The sequence below is a fragment of the Hippocampus zosterae genome, chromosome 7 (assembly GCF_025434085.1).
Source record: "Hippocampus zosterae strain Florida chromosome 7, ASM2543408v3, whole genome shotgun sequence".
Classification (NCBI taxonomy): domain Eukaryota; kingdom Metazoa; phylum Chordata; class Actinopteri; order Syngnathiformes; family Syngnathidae; genus Hippocampus; species Hippocampus zosterae.
Window position 1 is genome coordinate 6031320 of NC_067457.1, and position 23114 is coordinate 6054433.

The following is a 23114-nucleotide window of genomic DNA, read 5'->3' on the forward strand; positions in this document are numbered from 1 at the left end:
TTTGATTAGCGTGGAGCGTGCCTGTCGGAGATATTTGCTCAGGCTCAGCCAGGGCGGGATTACGAGGGGAAAAACACACTTGCGATCTGCGCCGCGTCTGAGTCTTTCGGCGTGCGTGTGGTCACAACGAAAGGCCCGCATTCCTGGTCCAAGAACCCACCCCCCTCCTACCTCTCCCTCCCTCACGTCATCATCATACGAGGGGCTGCTGTTCGGAGGGGCCTTGGTAGCCCACCCGTCTTGTGCGCAAAGACCCAGCTCAGTGTTTTGCATGCTTGGAGATGAACGAGAGGGGGATTTTCGATGGCTTGTAGTTAAAGAGGTGGTCCGGGTGAGGGTTAATTGAGCACAGGTTGACACTATGCAGGTGCACAACCGTGTGTGTGTGTGGTCTGCAGTCATGGTTGTGTTTGTTGTGGGGTTTTTTGGGGGGTTTTTTTCCTCCTGCTGGGTGCATGTTAATAGTTGTATTAAAGAGCCATTGCCAAAACAAAATCATTGACAATATTTAAAACCAATGACGGAAGACCAGCTTTCAGGACAATATTAAAGACCAATACCCATGGTGTAAAAAAAACAACAATAAATATAAAACAAAAAAAATTAATAAAAATAAAAAAATCATCTGAAACAACAAACACCAATATAAAAAAAATTGACGACAATATTTGCAAGAACGTTTATTCAAACCAGAAAACCCTTTCAGCGTTTGCGTTTCTTTTGATGCGCATCTGTTTTTACAAGTCCACACACAACAAAAAGAGGAACACAAGCGGGCCATTGTGCTCCTCGAACGGCACACGCGGCCCCCCGCTGGCTTTAAAAGTGACATTGAGCGGAGGCACGTCCGAGGAAATTGGAGTCCCGCTTCGGGACGAATGAGCTCGGGTGGCGGCGAGCGTGGAAGGGGAAAAAAAAAGTGGAAGTGAAAAGGAAGCCTGTGTTGTAAACACAACAGAGTGAAGTGTCAAAATACGTGTGGAATAAATACATTTGCAAAAATACTTTTGAGATTTTGTCGGTAAAAAAATGTTTCGCTTCAAAAGCAGCTTTGTTACCATACGCCGGCTTTTAAATACAAGATATGGCGTTGACTCAGTCGGTGCATTTGTTGCCATTCAAAGTAAAGCATCCATCAAACAAACACAAGTCCTTCCATAAATATCTGATTTTGATATTTGTTCCAGAAACACAATATCACACTTTGCATATTTGAAGGGATCGCTTCTAGCTTTAAAGGGGAAAAAAACAAAATGAAACAAATTTTTTTTTGACATTTTTTGCATCAAAGCCCCCAAAAAATTCAGTTAAAATGCTGAATTTGTGATTTAAAGTCACACACGTCAAAGTTTCAAGTTGCGATGTAGTTTCTTGATTGAACGTTGCATTTTTTTGGTGTTGACAAAAGATAATAACTAAATTTTCAATATTTCTCATTTTGAGTACTGCTGATCACTTTCATCTTGTTGTTTCGAACCAAAAAAGAAAATAGAAATGTTGCCTTTGATAATCACTGGCAGGATTTGTCTGTAAATGCAAAATCTGTGGAAAGCACATTTTAGTTCTACTAATAAAATATATCATCCTTCCTCAGTATTATTATCAAATATTAATATATATTTTTTATATATTTTTAATATATATTTTTTAAAATTATTCCTATTTTTCTGTATGTGCATTATATTTATTAGACCTGGTCACATATTTCTCTTTACATTTAGTGACATTAATTATCTATATTGTATGTATATGCAGCTATTCATTTTAAATCAGGTTCCAGGGAATGTCAAAGTTCATCAAATTCAAATATTGAGTTGACAGACGTTGTTTTTTTTTCTATTGCTTAATTTCAACTGACATTTCAAAGAAAGCAAAATGTAAAGATGCAAATTTAGCTTTAGCCGATTCATTGGTGGAAGAGGGGAAATAAGAATTAAAAAAAAAAAAACGGAACTTTCTCCCTGATATTCGGCATGTCGTCGTTCGCCACATTCAGTCATCCCAGCCAAAGTTGTGCGCAGTCATCTGGTAGAACTTCATGTTGAAGGGCCGGTAGAAGTCTCTGAGGCGGCGCACCACCTCTGGGCGGATGTCTGGGTGGGTGCGCCCTTTGGTTTTGCCCAAGCAGTGGGGCTTGCTGCTGCCCTCCGCCTTCTTTAGGCACGGGAACCCCTTGGTCTGGTTGAAGTAGAAATGTTTGTCAGTGATGATGCGCTTGAGGCCCAGGAAGTCCTGAACGCGTCCCAGCTCGCCGGCCGGGTCGCTGATGAGCCGCTCGCCGCTCACAAACAGGATCTGCTCCATGGGGAAGTACTGCAGCCAGTTGTCCAGGTGCTTGGCGTAGATGCCGATCTGGATGGCGCTCCACGACGTGTCGATGAGCCCCGTAGTCCTGTTCTTGAAGGTGAGGCTCTCGAAGGACGGAATGTCGGGCTTCTTGGACAGCGTCTGAGTGTAGTCCGAGATGGCCCGGGTGACCGGATCCCGCACCACCACGATCAGCTTGGTCTCCCGCGACATGGCCGAGATCCGGGCGGGCGCTTCTTTGGTCACGAAGTAGCTGGGGGTCTTCTCCATGGTGATCTGGCCCTCCAAGGTCTTGGGCATCAGATCCCTGCCAGGATGAGAGACGGGGAAAAGAATGAATCACATGATGGTGCGAAATCCCGTCAAAATAGGAAAGTAGTACAACGTCAGTATCGAGATTGAGCTGACAAGCGGTATATCACGGATGGATGGCTCCCTTTCACACGGACACAGGAAATGTGACAGAGGCCGCTGCAGCTTCAATCAGTGAAGAATAACACAGGGACCGCGTTTATTTATTTGATCTTGATCAGGTGTCTGCTGAGAGAGGGCGGCGCGGGCAAATATTGATTCTTGCAGTGTCGGCGTGTCCCGGGATGTCGGGACATTCTTGCGGTGAACACCTCCAGGATTCCACCACCGTGTGGCTTTAAGGGGTTTATGAAAGCAAGCTGGCTGCTCCCCGGGGGAGGACTTTTGAAAGAGGATACTTTGGCTATTATACAATGTAAAGCCCACTTATGAAATCTTGAAAAGTCTAAAGGGCCTCTCGGCATAATTGATCACCTGTTTAAACCAAAGATGAACATCATCAGCCCTGCGTGTGTTTTTCTCACTTCTCGTGCTTCATCAAGTTTATTTGAAATTCGGTGGGCCGGGAGCGAAGCAATTCTACTTATCCGACCATTGATTCCAAACCTCCCTGAAATGAAACCCCGCTGATGAAAACCGCGTCATAAATCCAGACTCAAATATTTACGCCGACAAAGCTGCACTAAGACATTTTCTTGGCCAAACGTCCCGACCACTCTTTCTGCACTAGCCATCCGCGATGCGAAGCAAAGCAGGTAAAAAGCAAACCATGAATGATTAACAGCGCCTCTTTCTCCGCCATTTAGAACCTCTGCAGAATGCAGTTTTAAAATTCACCCAAGTACAGAACGCAGATGTCAATTATTCATCGGTTTCGCCAGGCGAGGACTGAAGCTGACGAAGTGGCTGCTGTGTCGAACGTCCCGCGAAGCGCCGAGCCAAACTCAAGTCTGAAGCTACTTCCTGCAGGCTACCTGATCGAAAGTACTTTGCAATCCAGTTCTGTTATGGTAACGTTCTGCTTTTTACAAAATCGAACCGCAAATTTTCCGAAATGTCAAAGAGGCAGGACGGCAGTTGAGAGAAAGGGAATAGCAGAATCTACAAATGACCCCAGTAAGTCTACGATGGGCTAATGCTAGCTAACGAGCTACATCGGGTCTTGCAAGTCACTGGACTTCACTTCCCACAACCTGAGTCACTGTCCCCCAAAACTCCACAGCGATTCCTGCTGGAAATTCTCTCATCAAGCTTGATGTCGGCACTGATAAATGGCCTTCCCGACGCTAGCGCGCTAATTTCAGCTCGAGGAAAAGCAAGCTCACGCGCGAGAGCATCATCGGGTGTATGAAAAAGAGATGAGGCTGCGCTAAAGGAGGCATCCATATTTGATGGCGGGCGTCATGCTTGTTCTGTGGTCAATGTAGCAAAGGCACGAGGGGTGTGAAGGGACACTCGGTTGGGGGGGGGGCAGTTTCAGGCTCAGTGAGGTGGATGTCGGTCTGTGGTGTGTGTGACATGAAGCCAAACAAGTGCGCAAGTCATCACGCGTCATTTCACAGGACAGCGAACCAGGAAAGTGTCCACTCAGATGTCCAGTTTGAAAGAGCGGGATTGTAATATTATAATTGTTATCCTTCTTCCGCTTAGTTTGAAGACTGTTTTTCTGCTCCCGGGCTCCCTTTTACGTCTGTCAGCTTGGCCAATTCATGTGCAGTCCAGAGCTAGCACCGCGCTCGCTTCTTGACCTCACCGGGCGTAAGAAAGTGTTTGACCGCTCCTCCATGTTTGACTTTAACGTCTTCATCTGACCGCTTTAAATCAAACTTGCATCTTGCTGGCGCGGGTTTCCTTTGGGAGGCGAGCAAGAAAAACGGCGAGAACAAGACGACTTTTGGAGGAATTTGGATGCCGACATAGGAACCTGTCAGGACTCTGATGTCACAGGTGGAAAAGAACAAAAGGGATGCCAGGACTTGCTGGTTCGAAAGCATGCCCTCGTTTTTTCATCGCTCAATGCCGTCTTTGTCGGATTAAAAAAAAAAAAATTGAATAGCTCGGTAGTAAACGAACGTGACTCATGTCTGCCTGTCATACGAAAACCGCAAAATCAACGCCTACATGCCCCGCCGGGTCTTGCGGACAATACGGCAGCCGCCTCCTGGCGTTGTCCTTCCAGGAAACGAAAAGCTTTGGACCGCAGCCAGCGTCTTGTCAATGGACAAGTGGCGGTAAGGAGGCAGAAGTGCTTCCTCCTTCACACGGCAGGCCCTTTTGATTCATTTTCCCTGCTCCCGCTGCCAGGCAGGCATAAATACACTCACACCCGCAGCGAGCTCCCCTGCCACCGCCAGCAGATAATCATCTTGTAATTGGCTCAATATTTCTGCTGTTTGCCGGCCAAGCAAAGGCCAACTCGGCGAGGCTCGGACCCCGCCGCAGATTTTCCAGGTCAGTGGATGCAAGCGTAGGAGGTCGCGGCGGTGATTTCGAGTAATGGCTTGCTTGGTGGTGAGGAGGAAAGTCTTCAGGCGTTGAACGTTCAAGATTTTGACCTGCTTTGCTTCCAGTTTGGGAAGAAAAGTAGAATATGATCGGCATTGGCTTAATATGTTCACTTATTTTAAATGAGATTCTGGGTTATTTCAACATGCTAACTATGGTCTGTGTTTTCCAGTCATGTGTTCTTGGTCCTTTTCTTTGTGGGCCTACTGATAATCTACATGCCTTCTGAATCTTATGTTGCAAAGTGAGATTGCCTTCGAGGGCTGAATTTTCCTAAAATTCTGGTGGCTTGATTATAGGAAAAAAAAAGATTCCTTGTTTTCAGACAGTTTCTTGACTTTTTTGTGTGTGTCGTGCTAGACATGTCAACGAGATTTCAATTTGCTCCTTGAAATGTCAATATGTTAAAAATAATAATAATTCAATAAACACTTCTGGGATGGGGCCAGGTAGTCCAGTGGTTAGCACGTCGGCTTCACAGTGCAGAGGTACCGGGTTCGATTCCAGCTCCGGCCTCCCTGTGTGGAGTTTGCATGTTCTCCCGGGCCTGCGTGGGTTTTCTCCGGGTGCTCCGGTTTCCTCCCACATTCCAAAAACATGCGTGGTAGGCTGATTGAACACTCTAAATTGTCCCTAGGTGTGAGTGTGAGTGCGAATGGTTGTTCGTTTCTGTGTGCCCTGCGATTGGCTGGCAACCGATTCAGGGTGTCCCCCGCCTACTGCCCGAAGACAGCTGGGATAGGCTCCAGCACCCCCGCGACCCTAGTGAGGATCAAGCGGCTCGGAAGATGAATGAATGAATAAACACTTCTGGGATGGGGCCTATAGAGACAATTTGGCACTTCCCGGCGCACTTGGTCTTAACCAAGAACTGTTTTAAAGTTTGAGATTGCAAGAATGTTCATCTCATGATGTTACAATACATTACAATATTCCGTCCATTCATTCATTCATTCATTCATTCATTCATCTTCCGTACCGCTTGATCCTCACTAGCGTCGCGGGGGGTGCTGGAGCCCATCCCAGCCGTCTCCGGGCAGTAGGCGGGGGACACCCTGAATCGGTTGCCAGCCAATCACAGGGCACACATAGACGAACAACCATCCACGCTCACACTCACACCTAGGGACAATTTAGAGCGTTCAATCAGCCTGCTATGCATATTTTTGGAATGTGGGAGGAAACCGGAGCACCCGGAGAAAACCCACGCAGGCCCGGGGAGAACATGCAAACTCCACACAGGGAGGCCGGAGCTGGAATCGAACCCGGTACCTCTGCACTGTGAAGCCGACGTGCTAACCACTGGACTACCGGGCCGCCCATATTCCGTCCATATGATGTTTTTTTGCTATCTTTTATTTCTACCAGTATGAGCAAACATTTGGACAGCATTCATCATCATCATCATCATCAAATGTGAACACAGAACCAAGTCACAGATACATTGCCAGCCCCCCCCCCCCCCCCCCCCAAAACGCACTGGGAAATGCAGCGTCGAAATAACACGGAGGTAGATGCCTGTTTTTTCTCACCCTAATAGCTTCAACATATGTTATCTGTCACCACAACACATTAAAATGGATTTATGGCACATTGGCCGTCCATTGATTTCAATCAAACCGTTGCACGTTTCAGCGTGGCAAGCAGTTCGCCAACATTTTTATCCCTAAACGCCAGATTTTTCCAACTAATCCAAATCAACCTTCAAAGAACAGACGGCATTTTTCAAAATATTTCAGTGGCTCAAGGATATTCGTCATACTCCTCTGAAGTATTTTGTACGTCGGTTCAAATGTGTTCCCGCGACAATACATTTATCATGGACATTTTGATCAATCTCACTATCAAGTTCAGGTTATTCTAAAAACTGACTTTTTTTTTCTCTTGGACTCGTTTTTCCACCCGAGTAACATCGCTATCTCAGTTTGCTTCTTTATCAAGAAAAAAATAGCCTGTCATTTCCACGGCGGATGACTCCCAGACGGCGTCGTCGCATGTTTTTTTTTTCTCTCCCAGAGACTGGATGATGGCTCTCTTATCTTGTAATTGTCTAGTCTCTTCAAATTGCTTCCTACTCCCGGACGGTTCTTATGTTTTCTGCCAGTCTGGAGAATTTTGCTTTTGTGTGTGGTGCTTTTTTTCCTTCAAAGATACCATCTTGAAAACTTTTTATATTATCCTGCTTATTCACTGGGTAGGAACTCAGAAAAAAAAAATCAAAATAAACGTCATCTCATGGCTGCCAGGGTTTGATCCCGCCATTGTTTTGAATCTTTTGATGAATATATCCAAGACCGTGTCAAAATGGTTACTGACATGTTTTGTTTTTGTTTTTTTGGAGGGTGGAAGTAGTCTCATAGAGTTGGCAAACTGTGTGTGGATGTTGGACAGACGATTTGGAAAGGCAGCGATGAACCGCATTTGTTGTTTTGGACAACCAAATATTGGGCAATTTCATGCGGGTCCTGTCAATATTAATAACAGGGGCCCCATTGTGATTGATGTTTTAGCGGGTGCAACTGATTCAGATTTTTTGGCACAATAAAATTCCCATAACCGATTAATGGGCCAATAAAAACTCTTTTGGTATCTTGACGCTTACAAGAACAAACATGTGAATGACAGAACGTTTGACTATTTTTACAATATATTGTGCTTTAGTAGTTATTAACCTTCTAAAAGAGAGAAAAATTGTCATCGGATGATCTTTTGCCCAAAACATTTTCTGGGCAAATGTTTTGTGTTGTAATCTTGTAATAAGTTGATATTTTTTGTCATCAGTTTTATTGTTGCATGACTCATTGCAATGCCTTTTGAGTGGGTTTTATTTTTAGTTTTTTTTTTTTTATATATATATTTTTTAAAGGGTGGTAGCAGTGTAAAGGGTTTGGGTGCGTTGCTTTAATGAATGGGAAAGTCTGCCTGGTACTCCGCTTTGTAGAACTGCCATAACATGAACATGTTTTGTGGTATGCTTATCTGCTTTGGTACAGTTCTTGTCGAGGGTTTGCTGAATGTGTCCGGTGGCATCTTTATGTAAATATTCATTTTCATAATGGTATTTTCTTCTGTCACAGAAAAAAAAAATCCATAGAAAAAGCCGATTTTGTCCTTCTGGGTTCTCGCCATAGTAATCCATCTCATCTGGGGTGCTCCACTTGGAAAACATCCATCTCACCCTCAAATATTAGAGGCCGGAAAAATGACGCGGGAAAGAAAAAAATAATAATCAGACATGTGCTATTTGTGAGATATGGAATATAAATGGACTATGAGAGAATATTGTACCACACATTCTCATAGTAGAAATAACATCTCATAAAAATAAATACAGTACTCACCTTGCCCTCTAGTTTATCCTCATTTTTCTTTCCCGTACCGAACGAGCTGTCGCCATCCAGCAGAGTAAAACTTTTATAGAGTTAGCTTTTGCCGGTACGTCCTTATAAATTTATTTATACAACAGGATCTGTCTTCCCCCCCGCCACACTGTGCAGTGCCAGTCAGCCTCCAGTTTATTGCATAAGGGAGAGGTGCAAAAAGAAAAAGAAAAAAAAAAGGCTTTATCTTTACGGCAACGTGCTCTGTGAATTATTCAGCCAGAAGGTGTATCAGTGAGGTGCGGCATGAGGAAGACGGCTTCGAGTGAGGAAGGATAAAGACACACCGATGTGTCATAACTCAACTTAGAATTGTATTATTTTAGAGCCTGAATAGGGACTGGATGAACTGGCATGCTGATAAAGTCACATGCCGTACCACTACCTTCTTTTGAAACATCCGAAATATGCGATGCATATTATAGTACAAGTTTGTGCTTCCAACTGCTAATATAGCACAGTATGGATTGATACTGTCGATAGAGGCTCTGTCGTACATGAAATACAATTTTTGCAGGTGTTCACATCTGCATCGTATGCTAGCTGTCGTGTGCTAGCTGTCAAATTCCAAAGCAGGTAACAGCAAAGTAACAGAATGAAAGTTTTGTCAAAAAGTTTGCAGGTCCTTTCGGTGTTCTGGGTCATCCTCTCACTAGCTTACTTTCCAAAATTGTCTTTGACGTGAGCTATTAGCCTGGCTAATAGCTTGTTTGTTACTTGAGGAATTAGCACTCTTGCCTCGAGCTCTGTGTTCGTTTTAAGCAGTCCGTGCACTCTCGCGGCCCGCTGCGAAGGCATATTTCAAGCCCTCGCATTACTTTTTCATACTTCCCTGACCCACTTTGCAGCGATGACACTCGAGCAGGATTAGCTTCACTGACACTTCCTCTCTTTGCCAAGTCAGCTTTTAGCGGGTTTAAGCGGCTCGCGGAAAGATAAGATACCTTAACGTTTAATAGCAAAGCTTATTTTTAACGTATTGTCCTCCCCGGAATGTTGGCTTACATGGTCAATGTGGCGTCATTAGGACGACCGCTTCCACCAACCCCCCCACCATCCAATATTTTTCTCTCTGGTGCTGAGTTAATCTGAGGGCGTTCAAATGCGCCACATAAGCCTGATTTGAATACATCAAGTAAAAATGATGGAGTGCACAATAGCACTTTGGAGTTGGGGTGCTACGCTCTGTGATAATTAGCCAGCAGCTCTTGTCTTTGGGACGGTTACTATGGCAACGCGCTCCAAAATGAGCCCGTTGGTGAGTGAAAATCAAACGTTCGCACTCGAGTGCGATAACAGATCCATAAGCCGCGAAAAAAGTATTTCACTGGCAAAAAGCCAATCCAATCCCGTTATTCCTACTTTCGTATTCCTTTCACCGGAAATCCCTTTGCCGTAATTCTTGTCTTTCATATCCTACCCCTTTCGTAGGTTCTCGGGTTTCTATTGCACAGTCTATTCGATAAGAGGTGGCTCAGTGGGTAAAGACTTGATTCGGAACCAGACCAAGGATAAAAAAAAAAAAAAAGGTCAATTCAGAGACACGTTTACTTTCTGTTGCTAACCAAAACAGCAGCAACTACGGAGGCACGTAAATGGTCTTGCCGATGAATTAGTCCGACGTTATCTGGAGCCGTTTTGTGGAAAAGGTTGAAATAAAGTGTTTGGGGTGACATTTCACAAGGGCGAGAAGCAGTGAAACCTCATCCGAGTATGAAAGCGGAGAGCCGAAGCGCAGTGAAAGCCAAATATCTGGCAGTAAAAATTTTAAAACGAAGGCATGCGCTTCGCTCTCGGAGAAGCAGCACGTTTACGAGATAGCTAAAAAAAACCCCGTCGGTGCAAAGTACCCGGCTTCGGTTTCTGTCCAAAGCGACGAAAGTCGAGGCGGGCGTGAGAGTCCGGCGTGACATGGGAGAGCGTCAACGTGATTAGACAGCTCTTCTTTTCCGTGTCTTCCGCCATTCCTCGCTCCATTTCTCCCAGGCTCGGAAACACAAAGCGCCTGGCAGCGTCCGTCGCTTTCCGCGTTTTCGTGCCAAGCCACAGCGAGAGCGCCACAGACAGGATTAACAACTACGGGTGCTCCCCACTTAGCACAACTCGACATAAACCACGAAACATCTGACATATGGGATTGACATTTTTTCCAAATATACATTGATTATAATTTTGCTAAATCCTTTAGAAATTTTAGAAAACTACTTTTGCTTTTAATTTTATATGTAAATGCATTTGAGTGCTGCATTTATATATATATTTTTTCTCATATCACAATTATTTGACTTACCCGACCTCTCAAAATCAGACCTTTGCCTTTAACATTAACTCCTGCGAGGTTATGACTTATTTCCTCATAGTATTATCGTAATATGACTTTGGTGTAAAATTGCAACATCTAGCAACTTTTTGCCCTAAAAATCTCAATATATTCTCTAAAGATGTCACTTTTGTCTCAGAAGTTTAGATTTATTTATTTTTTCTCATCATTAAAGACAATTCAGGTAGTGATGTCAACTGCGTAGGTTCAAACACCCCAAACTACTCTGGTTGAAGACTGCTGAGCACTTGTCAACTCGGTTGCTAAACAAAACAGCAGCACTTTACTACAATAAATCAAGTGTGCGGTCTCTGGAGACGTTTTACCATAACAAGCAGGAAGTGTTTAAGGTCACGTTACACGAGACCGGCAAGGCGGGACGGCGCGGTGAGAAAAAGGTGAAAAATATTCCAGGCCAAACTGGAGCCAGCAGCCGCCGGAGGCTCGGCTGGGAACCCCCCCTAATTACTCCCCCCCCCCCCCCCCGCACCCTCCGCCCACATTGTGAGAAAGCATGGGGTTGCCGGGGGGGGGGGGTCTTCCTACTCTTCCTCCCCAGACTGTAGCGAGGTAACTCCATCCTCGAGGCTCAACATGAAGTGTAACAGAGGACGGTGGTGTGTGAGCTGCCGTTGACAACGTGCTAATGTTTTAGCCTGTCGGGCCTCGCCGTGTGGAAACGGATGGCGTTTGGAATAAAATAGCATGACTGGGGGCCTGAGGACAAAGGATGCAGTGTAGTGCAGGTCGCACTCGCCCGTGAGGCGTCCTAACCCTCTCGTGTTTCTCGAAGATAAATATTACAAACGCAAGCTCAATAAATTGTATTGGACTTCAGTTCTGCAATGTGATTGGTCTCTTTGCATTTCTGGGGCGGGCCTTAACGAAAGGTGAATGAAACACAACCAGACAATTTATGAAGACAATTTAACCCATCTGTCTTCAATCCAATTACATTTGTTTAAGCATGGTTTGCGTCTCCATGGATACGGTAAATGAGGCATTCACAGACCCGATAATTGACAATATCAATCAGAAGGGTATTTTTCAATCTTCCTCTCTGACACCATCGTCCTAAAAGGCACATTAACATTGAGATAGAACTCCGCCGGGCTCAATTGACGGATGCGGGCGTGGAGAAACGCTTCTGCCTGTCCACACTACAATTTGAACAATGAATGCGGAAAGCACATCAACAGTCATCCTTCACAAGATTCACGATGAGAAGATAAGCCGCAAAGCCAAATGAGCCGTGCATTAACGGCGCTCATTTTCCCGACAGTTAAGGCCAATGCGAAGCGCTGTCAGACAAATTAGTATAAAGACTAATGTGCTTACAAACACGCATAAAAAAAACAACAACAACACAATTTTAGGTGCAAATCCAAATTTGACTTCAATATCGCCTTAAAATATAAATAGATAATTAATCTATGTTGATATATTGTTTTGCAAAATATAAATGGCCACCATGATTTTAGCAATGGTCCGCACGATTGACTCCACCCGATGATAATCAAATAACAGGATCCTCAATTGAAAGCATGCATCCGTTTTTTTTGTAATCTTGCAACAACAACAACAACAAAAAATAATAATAATAAAAAAAATTGACGCGGCAAAATATAATAATAATAAAAAAAATTGACGCGGCAAAATAAATTAAATGACAGTGGCGAGTGGGTTGACTTGAGTTTTACACTGAAAGATTTTTAACATGATCGGGCAAAAAAGGTGATTAGGAAATTTAGCTGGCGGCTTTTTCCAAGGCACTTTTTGTGCACGCCAGACGAAGCTGGCATGAAAGGTTTTTGTGGGTGCGGAGTGAGGGCGTCGGGGTCGGGGGGGGCGGTGGATATCCCGGCTGCTGCTTGCTGCTGCTGGATTCAGGCCGACAGCGATTAGAAGCCAGAAAAAGTGCAAAATAACATTTAGCACCGGCGGGCTGCTGAGTGGAAAATAGTGTGACGGTAACAAATGGTGTGTCAGAGGAAGGGTCCGCGTGGGCCGTTCATGCAATGTTTCACCCGCCGCACAGTCGTCAAAGCGTGGCGGCGGCATTGGTGGAGTGGAAGGGGGGGGGGGGGTTTAGCTTGACAACTCCTGCCTAATTACATCGGCTTGTCTCCGAAGGTCCATAAATCAGCGCCGCAGGTGAATCCGAAAAGAGCACAATCGATGCGGTTGCATCTCGGAAGACTTAATGAGACTCTTACAAAAGGTGAAGATGTTCTCAAGCAAACCCGACTAAGGCTGCATCCTTTCTTAAAATAATGGACATGAGCTTTTTTTCTTGAACATCCAACTTGAGTGTTTATACAATGACATGATGGCAGGGGCTCACATGGGGGGCATCAATTATACAGATAAGCAAATGATAATAAATGGCTCTTATCAAATAACTGTCCGTCGATCCGCGGAAAGCGAGAACAACTGGAAAAGAGATTCTCCGGTGATTTGAGGGTCCATAAATCGTGGTGACAAGCTGACTGAAAGTTGATGTATAATTACGGGAAGCGAAGGAGTTATTGCATCTATACGTTTCTATCAGGAGGTTTACGGGTCATCGTGCATGTTTGGCCAAGATCCGTATTGACGGAGAAAGAGATTCGCATTTTTATGAACTTTGAAACGTTGCCACCATGAGCCGCCCGCACGCAATGACAAAAAAAGCAATTTTGTGTCGTCCATCCGTCTGTGACAAATGGTTAAAACTTGGAAGCAATCAGACAAAAAGAATCTGTCCTTCCAAGAATAGTTTGCTTTTGAAGAGCCAAATAGACCATAAAATGGCAACTTCAAAGCAAAATGGCTCATTTCCTGTGTTTTTTTTTTTTTTTCTGGCCTGGCTTTATCTGGCGTTTTTGTGGGTCCACTCATGATAGTCATGTCTACAGAATTCGACTTTGGTTGTTGAAACTGGTTTTAAGGGCTAAATTAAAAAAAATAAAATAATTAAGAATAATTAAGTCTTCAAGCTTGGCTGCCTTGCTTTGCATATGCGCTGACAAAAATTCAAATCCCTCGCAGTGCGGTCTCTCAAAAACAATAGCTCAAAGTTAAACTGCCTTCTGCTTTGAAAATAACTCTAAAATGACTGCTACAAAGTACAGTATACCACTTAACCCGCGGGCTTTCGAACATGGAAGAGAGCGTCCTCCGTTAATGGACGCCTGTCGCATCTTCCCGGTGAATAATGCAGCTTTGCTAATTGGCCAGGTGAATAATTGATGTGGGTTAGGGGGGCCCCGTACTTGGTGGATAAAGAACAGGCGGGCGTCCTGTTCGAGTACATCCCACTCTCACTGATTCCGACGCTCCCCCTGCTTATTGATGACTCCGTTATGATCGCTGGGAAGACGCCCACTCTATGCCTGAAAGTTAAAATGACTTCTCAAATTGGCGGTCCTAATTCAGTCCAAACAATCGTTTCGTTTGTGATTCAACGATTACGCTTTTGATCCAAGTTTAAAAAAATATATGTATTGTTTAGGTGCTTGGGTCAAAAAGATAATTGCTTCCAGTTCTTTGGAACAGGGCGGACAAAACTGACCTTTTAGCAATGAGCCACATGCTGCTTCACGCAGTTTCAAGACAAAGACACAGCTGAATCGTTTATCTCGAAGCCAACGACAATGATTTAATGTTGCTCACAATGCGGGAGGATGCCAGCAGATGGGAGGGAAAAAGATGGGAGTGGTGAAGGAGGAGCGCATACGGGATGGTCGGAAAAAAAATGGATTTGACCGTAAAGGTGATTTAACCCTCGTTCTTGAGGTGTCCGCTTTCCACATAAAAGCAGCCCATAAAAAGAAAGTCATCCGGGGCGTGTGGGGTCGACACCTTTACACCAGGAAACAATAGGATCAATAAGTCAGTGGGCGTTCAAAGAATTCCTGACCAGCCAAAAGCTTGACAATGGTGGAAAAAAAACAATAAGTCAGGCTCAGAACGGACGTTTTTGTTGCTATTATTTTGGCGATAAACAAATCAGCTTTTGAAGAGATTTTTCATAGCCCGAAACCAAATTACGCAGATGAGTATACGCTGCCCTACAATGAAAATTTTGCTGTAAAAGCCATTCTTCTCTGTCATGTGAAATTTGTTGATCAGGAAGAGACCCACAAAAAAAATTGTAGCCATGCTTAAAAAGACACGCCCATTTTGCGAACAGTGGACATTTTAGGATCAACCCTAAAGCTTCTCTCAGAGGGGTCCTTCTGACTTGTATTTTTTATGAATGCAGCCTCCAAACCAGTTTCCCATTGGAACATCAAATTTGGTAGGCGTGTCTAAATCCAGAACTTTTTTTTTTAATCATGCCCCCCCACCCTCTCACCCCGGAAAAAAAAACATTTAAGGGAATTTTTTTTTTCACTCGAGAAAATTTATCTACTTTAGAAATGGTCTCACTGTTCTGCAGTATTAATTTCGAATTAAAACCCCATCCGCCATTTTACTTAGAAGCAGACATTTTAATATATATATTTTTTCTATGAGTGTCTTCAGAGGACACTTCGCCCGACACTGTTTAAACCGATTTCGACCCAATTTGAACCGGATAACGCTTTCGTCATTGCACGCACATGGGCAAAACACGTTTAAGCCTTTTCCTGCTCTATTTGTACATTATAAATGTCAAGTGTGAAGGAGACTCAGCCTTTGAGGATATCACCCCAGGCTAGACGAACTGGCTGCGGTGTGACAGGTGCACCGTGTTTTCCCACTTTCCTTGCAGCGTGTCACATCTGTTAGCAGCAGGCTGGATCGAGTGGGGAGGCGGCAGGTGAAGTGGAGCCTCAGCGGAGTTCGGGGATGGGGGGTGGGGGTATCTCGGGTGGTCTTGTAGTCCAGTGGATGTAACGTGATCTGGTTTGAGTCGCCTTTGGATTGTGAAAGTGATTATCGAGAGGGTCGCGATTGTAAAAGTGGGACGCTCACCTCCCCGGTGAAGGCATGCAACGCGCCGCCGACTGCCATTCAAACCCCCGAGCCGCCCTCCACCTCGGGCGGCAACCTTCTCGCTCGCCAACTCCTTGACCTCCGCTGCCCCCTATGACATCCTTACATTCCCTTAGCAGCTGAACCTGTGAGGCCCCATGCAGGGCTCTCCAAAGTAGTGCCTATCAGCAGCTGCCCTGCGGCATGTGGGGAATCTGGCCTGGGGCGGGGGTGTGGGGGGGGGGGGGGAAGGACAGGTAGCAGGTGCAGGGTTGCTCCACCTGGATCGCAAGCACCTGACGCACTCATGGCTAAAATAAGAGCTGTTGTTAGGCCACTTGCGAGCCAGCGAAAGCCATCTGGTCCCCGATCTGTCTTCGGGCAGGAGCCCCGCCTCCTGCCCGAAGACAGACTCTGAACCTCGAGACAATATCGAGGGTTCCATTAACCTGCCACGCATGTTTTTGGAATGAGGGAGGAAAGCAGAGTACCTGGAGAAAACCCACACGGGCACGGGCAGGACATGGAAACTCGTAGTGTCATATTTGTAATTGTCATCGGGATTCTTCGTTCCGCTCGTGCAAATCGTTAAAACACTTGCAGGCCAGCTAGCCTGAAGCTAAGCGGCGAACCGATTGATGACTTTTGAGGGGGTGCGGGAGTGGGTCTGCTAAATGTGCCACCCTGGGAGCTCCAGCAGATGGTTGTGAAGGGTTTCCTCCTCATGTTACATTGTTTCAAGGATTTCGTTGTTTGTTCACTTTCGGCGTTTGTGTGTACACAAGTCGGCAACCTGTGCGACCCCCAACCCGCCAAGAATCCCCACCCTCCCATCATATCTCCGGTCCGCTTAGCAGCTGTTGCGCCTTTTATGAGGTATTAGCCCATATCTTAACCCAGCTTTTATTTTGGGATTCATATTTCCAAAGGAGTGCTCAGGGGGTCATTTTTTATTGAGCGTGCAGAAATACGCAAAAATACACTTCGATCGATCTAATCGTCCACGATGGAGACAGCGTCACATTGATAGCTTTATTAATATGATTAAAAATTTGCAATAGAAAAATATTTTGCATTTAAAATACATTTTAATTGTATTGTTTTTTTCTTTACTATTTTTACTTATGTTAAAATTTTAAGTATTTGTGTGATTTTTTTATTGTTCCGCTTATTTTACTTTTTACAATTGAGAATAGTGTGACATCTTTTAAACTTGTATTTAAAAATAATTTTAATTAAAAATGCTCCTAAAATATATGCCGAATTGTCGATTATTTATCTTATAATATTCCACTTTTATAGATTGATTTTTACATTTTTTTAAAATAGTGTGATATCTTGTAACCTATCACTTTTAATGTAAAAAAATATATATATATTCATTATTTTTCAGTAGCGGAAATTCAACTGTGAATTATGTATATAGAAGTCACTACAGTTTTATTTTTTATAAAAAAATAGCGAGATCTTGAAACATGAAATGAACAGTTCATTTTTAAAAAAATCACATTTGAATGTAAATATTTTATTCCACTTTTTTACTGTCAAAAATGAAAAACTCAGAAAGCGACAAAAAGAAGGAAGCTCGCTCTGCGTGTATCTTCCGTTTTCCAACTTAAACATTTGCTTTGACGGAAAAAAAGTTTTTTTCCCCCCCTGGCAGGCAGGCTGAAAGATTGTTCAAGGAAGTTTTTTTCTTTTTCTTATTCTATGAGCATCCACAGAAAGCACGCTCGAAGGCACGCACGCTGGCACTCTCGCCGTACACGTTTTGCTATCTGCAAGCGCCTGTGCGGCGATAGGGCGGCTCGGCGCCAATCGCCCTGGCAGAGTTGCGGACGGAGAACAGACGGCAGGAACCTCCTCAGGCACCAACCTCTGTTTGAGTGCCCAACGTATGTGTGTGTGTGAGTGTGTGTGTTTCTGTCAGATTATAAAAATGAACAAACTCTGTTACTCTGGAATTGGTTCAGATTATATGAATGTAGCGTCCAAGTCAACAGAAAGATGTTGATTTCTATTGTGCTCAGTGCGACTTATCATGAATAGCTTCTATTCAATCTTGCACAGATTGCACAGAATGGAAGAAAAAAAAATAAAAGGGGCTTCATCGGCCCTTATCTTTCATTCGCTACGTTTGTAAGAGTAGCCGCAGTCTCGGCCTAACTACGACTGCTTTCCCTCTTGTCCGTCGTAGCCGTTCGTTTGCGGGGAAAGATGGCCGACAGTTTGCGCTGCGCAACGCCGGCCGACTTGATGAACCCGCCTGTTGTCCTCATTTCCTGTACACGCCTTGTGTCCTCCGGGTCAAAATGACCCATCTTCACTAAACACCTTTATAACCCCTTGAAATCCACAAAAATAAGAGTTCTTCCATTTACGAGAACGCCACCTATCTTGTCTTGTTTATGTGTTCTACTGTCTTGTTCACGTGTTCTACTAATTGATCTGAGACACAACTAAAACATTGAAACATTCTATGGTGTGTAAATAACTATGTGAGCTTGATTTCAACCCCATTTGCCTCATGGGTCATTTTGACCCGAATACCACCTTTGTACTTTTTTTTTTTTACAGCTTCCATGGAAATGTGAATAAAAACAACGTTTCAATTTTTCTGCAGTTGGGGCCAATCTAGGAAAAGTCATAAAATTTCAAGTTGAAATAATATCATTTAGGGTTTTTTGGGGGGCGTTTTTAACACAGCGACGGGTCATTTTTGACCCAAGGACAACAGGAGGGTTAAAGCGAGAGAACGTGCTCGGAGATGAGTTTGCCACCCCGGACCGCTTTATTGATAGATGAAGGGCGACGGCTCGGCCCGGCGACTCGCGAGGGCGGTGATGAAGGGGTCCCCGCGTGGCGTTCGGCGCCGTGATTGATGCGCTTGGCGTCCGAGTACAGGGAAGTCGCGCGGTGATTCAATTAATCTCAACCTGCGCGCTGGTAATTGTTACAGTAAGTGTATGTTAGACTGGAGCGAGATGGCTTTCCAAGTGAGTCGAGGAACTAATGGTAGCAACATCCTCGCGACACAGGCTTTCTATTTTTTTTTTCTTCTTCGACGCTATTATGATCCCGTTCTCCTTAGATGAGGATTTGCATGTTAATGAGAGCAGCACATTTCTTCTGTCGGCGGACCACGGCCAGAGGAGATGATAGATGAACCGTAGCAGGCAGATTAGGGAGGAGGGGCTCCCCCCCCACCACACCGCCCCCCCCCACCCAACACGTGCGTGCAATCGTGATCACGGGTAGAAATGGCTTGCAAAGAATTTTAGTCGAAAAACTAATTAGCTGCTGTTATACATTTGGCAATGCATACACATATGTGTATATGTATGGATACATATATAGTGTATAATTGTTATTTGAAGAATGATTTTTAATAAGCAAGAATATTAGCTTAATATTTCTTAATATTCTTGCTTAATAAAATTAAGCAAGAATATTAGTGAGGGGCACGCAGTGGTAAAAGTCCACTTTTATGACAAACGACAGCATTTTTGCAGCATTGCTTTTGGGCGTGTGAGCGTCTCTTTGGGGTGCCGGGTGGAAATTCCCACAAGCGACACAAGTGTGAGGCGGGGGTGTGAGGTGGTGGTGGTGGGGGGGGGGGGGCTGGAGAAGGAGGCCTGTTGGAGCTGCCATGTCCCATTAAGAGCTTAGGAGGCGTTAAAATATGGCCGTCGGGTTCCCATCGAGAAGGGATTGGCACCGGCGACCCGTCCTGGCCCCCGGCGATAAACAAAGATCCTGCGATGGATGCAGACGAGGGATGACATAACTTTTGGATGTGAGGATTTAAATTAAGACAAGTCAGATGTCAGACTCGTTTTCTCCCCGACACGAAACTCTGACGGCATGAAATGGTCCTATTGATGGCTGAGTTTCACATTTCACTGCTTTTACGCAGCTGGCCTTGCAAAAATGAGCTGGCATTTTCTTGCCAATAAATAAAGTTTTCTGGAGTCAGATATGAAATCAGGATGCCAAAATAAAGTTACATCGCCGTACCGCCGATGCTACCGTCAAAGTCGTCGAATTGGAACAAAAACTTCACCTGGAGTTCTACCCAGACATGAGCAAAAGGGGGCTGTCATGGTACCTCCGCAGCCTGCGAATTGGTAGGTCGACTTTGTACCTTCGACTCCGAGTCGGTGCACCGACCAGCAACCTGGGGTATAAATGCGGAAACCTTTCCGGCTTTAACCACAAGCCTCTACATGCCTACCCGTGACCCCGTGCCAACCACTTACCATCTAAAGTGGGGGGATGTGTTGGAGGGAGGGTGGGGGCACAATCAAAGGCCAGCACTCCAGCACATGAACTCCTGCCGAGTGGGCCTGCTTGTTTTAACACTTATTTATTCCTCTTTGCCATTCAAGGCTGCTCCTCTTCTAAATGGGCAGCATGAAAAAGGAGGAGGTGGCGAAGGAGGGGGATGAGGTGGGGTGGGGGGTGGGGGGGCAGCGCGCCGTCCTTGGCGGCACGGTCCAAAATTCCGGAGAATCTTGGCAACGTCTCAGGATAGATGGGACCCTCATGGATATAACCCCCCGCCCCCCCTCCCTACAATTCCACAATGGATGAATAGGTAAACAGAAGGGTGAGAAAGAGTGATGGCAAAAAGAGAATGTTCACTCTCATGGAGGAACAAAGAGGGAGGTGTGTGTGTGTGTGAGAGAGAGAGAGAGACATAGTGCGTGCATGTGTATGCATGCGTGCGTGTGTGTGTGCATGTAGCCAGACTGTGTGTGTGTGTGTGTACTGCGGAGAAAAAAAGTTTGGTGGTCCGGCTCGCTAATGGCATAGTTAACTCGACGCAAAAGGTGACTTATTCTTCCTGAGACACCCAGGTAACCTTTATCATGGCCCCTAATCCTTCTATATAGCACGGCCCCATTAGACACACTGTGGAGTTAATGGGAATGAAGGAGGGAGGGGGTGGGAGGGCATGATACCATTATTCCCCTGCCTGGCCGCAGAAACGTGAGCCCACAACGCTCGCCGTGACAGACGAAATTAATCACAAATTTGGAATTTTACCATGACAGGCTTTTATCTGGGGGGGTTCTGGGCTAACTTGTAAGTTATGCCAACTTGTTTTGTTAAAAAAAAACTGTAATTCACACACTGTTTAATATGTTTTGGTTTTTAGGAGGTAAGTCATTATTTTTATTTCATTTTTTTTTTAAATACTGTAAAAAAAATCATTGGGGCTGTGAGATCATTTGTTTCGAATTTGTTGAATCACCATGAACAAAAAATACTTTAGCTGTGAAATATTTTGAGTTGTTAGAAAAAAATAAGCAGTCTCGTTTTGAGTTTTGTTTAAATAACAAAACTGTTGGAAAAATATATAATTCTCACTTCTTTTTTAATTGTGCACTTTTCCTCCTACAGTAACTTTTAAATATTACTAATGGAGAGTATTTTTAGTTCTTTTAATTTGTGCTTTATTTTTAAAAAAGCACATTTATTTTTATTATTTTTATTTCATTTTTTATTGTCTCACTTTAACCTCTTTAAAACAAAAATAGACAATAGAAAAATATCACATACAATCTGCTTTGCACTTGCTTATAATACTTGCACACTTATGTGGACCAATATTTCTTATTCTTGTATTTCAGCTGAAACTAACCGCTATCAGAAAATGATTGCTACATTTTTAACCATTCCGTCGTGTTGTCCCAGTCATACTTTAATCGAGAGTGAAAGTTTGTGTTTAACTGGTCAACATCCAATCTCAAGTGCAGGTTGAAAGTTCTCGGTTTATTCAGTTATTGTTGTTTCAAATAATAGTCAAGTACAACCGGCCTGAACTCATGACACGCTGTGTGGAGTTGAGTAAATGAATAAGGCATTGCAGTTTCGATAACAAAGAAAAAGTTGCATTCACTTCTCAAATTTGCAGTCTAATGACATGCAAACAGACATTGACACTGACACTTATTAGATTGTCAGCTGGACGTGACATGTTAAAGTTTAAAAGCAACTTTTTTCCCCTGTATTAATAGTTGCTGATGCAATGGTTTGGGTGAACAAAAAACAACATTTTCGAATGAAAAACCCCTCTCATACGTCAGAAGTCATGTAAAGCAAATTTTCAAAGGTTAATTTCCATACGACCATACTGTTAACATCCATTCAACACCAAGTATGTCAAATTCAGGCAAAATACAGTTTTCTAATAGCTTGAACGACATATGGTCTGATGGTGGTGTAGAAATAAATAAAAACCAGCCACACACACACAAAAAAAGACGTAATTTAGCATTTAGACGTCAAGTGTCACGCAAATCAGATTTTTGCCCCCCAAAACTGATTTCAATCGTACTTTAATGCAGGACAACACAGTGGGACATTTACCTGTACCACTTTAGACCGTTGTCATAGTTGCGGTCAAAGAAGTGCGGTTCTGCTCCAAGGGCCCTGATGTCCGGATGGACGCGCAGAAACTCCAGCAGAGCCCGGGTGCCTCCCTTCTTAACGCCGACGATGAGCGCCTGGGGCAGTTTCTTGTCGCCCTCGCCGAGCGGGCTGAGTCTACCCGCGAGCCTCGGTGATGCTCTCCGGCCGGCCACCACTTGGCCCACCGCCGGTAAGATGCCGGCAGCCTTCTCCATCTTCTCCGATGCATCCAGAACGGAGAGGCCGCCTCGATCGTCCGCGAGACCCCGCAAGAAGCCCCTGAAGCTCACGTACCCCGCCGCTCCCTCCGCGCCTCTCCACTCAGCCGTCCTCCAGGAGTCGGGCTCCGGCTCCTCCGCAGCTGCCCGGCGGGAGGTGGCTCGCAGCGGTGCGGCCAGGCAGTGGAGTATCAGGAGGAGAGAGATGAGCAGAGAGCCCAGCATAAGCGCCACTCTCCGGGACTGGCGCGTCCGGTTCACCGGCGTGCGCCACCCCTGGGTGGTCGCTGCGGGGGCCACCGCCATGCTAAGCGCGCATCATCGAGTCGTCTCGTTGCCATGAAGACATCGACGAGTTCATCCACACCGCTGCAAAATACTTGCTGCGTAAAGTTATGTTCGAAACCCGTTGCAGCAAATCAGCGTATGGCTTTATTTTATTCGTTTCTTTTTTGAAAGATGACAAGTGACTTTTGCATCCTCTCAACATCTGACTCGGGTACTTCACGTGTGCACGGTTGTAAACTTCTCTTGGCGCATTATAGTTGATGGACACAAATTCTGACCAATCACGAAAAGGCAGAAGAGGACAGTGGCCAATCATATTCTAGAAAGGCGGGAGCACCTGCGTTCGTTTGCAATGAAATCAAGTTTTATCAACTCGTTCCAGTAGCGGAGGTGTGTGGTAACGAGCGATATTTACTTTAGTTTTCG

The 23114-nt window shown here is 44.8% G+C and overlaps 1 protein-coding gene across 1 annotated transcript; it reads right to left on the reverse strand.

Annotated features, from left to right (window-relative positions):
• Nucleotides 1-667: 667 nt before the first annotated feature.
• On the reverse strand, nt 668-23011 carry LOC127603979 (heparan sulfate glucosamine 3-O-sulfotransferase 3B1-like). The gene is made up of 2 exons (XM_052070744.1): nt 22141-23011; nt 668-2614 (listed from the first exon to the last, which is right to left on the reverse strand). Exons 1-2 carry the CDS (start codon nt 22704-22706, stop codon nt 1993-1995), a joined length of 1188 nt encoding a protein of 395 aa, XP_051926704.1. The 5' UTR covers nt 22707-23011; the 3' UTR covers nt 668-1992.
• Nucleotides 23012-23114: the final 103 nt, after the last annotated feature.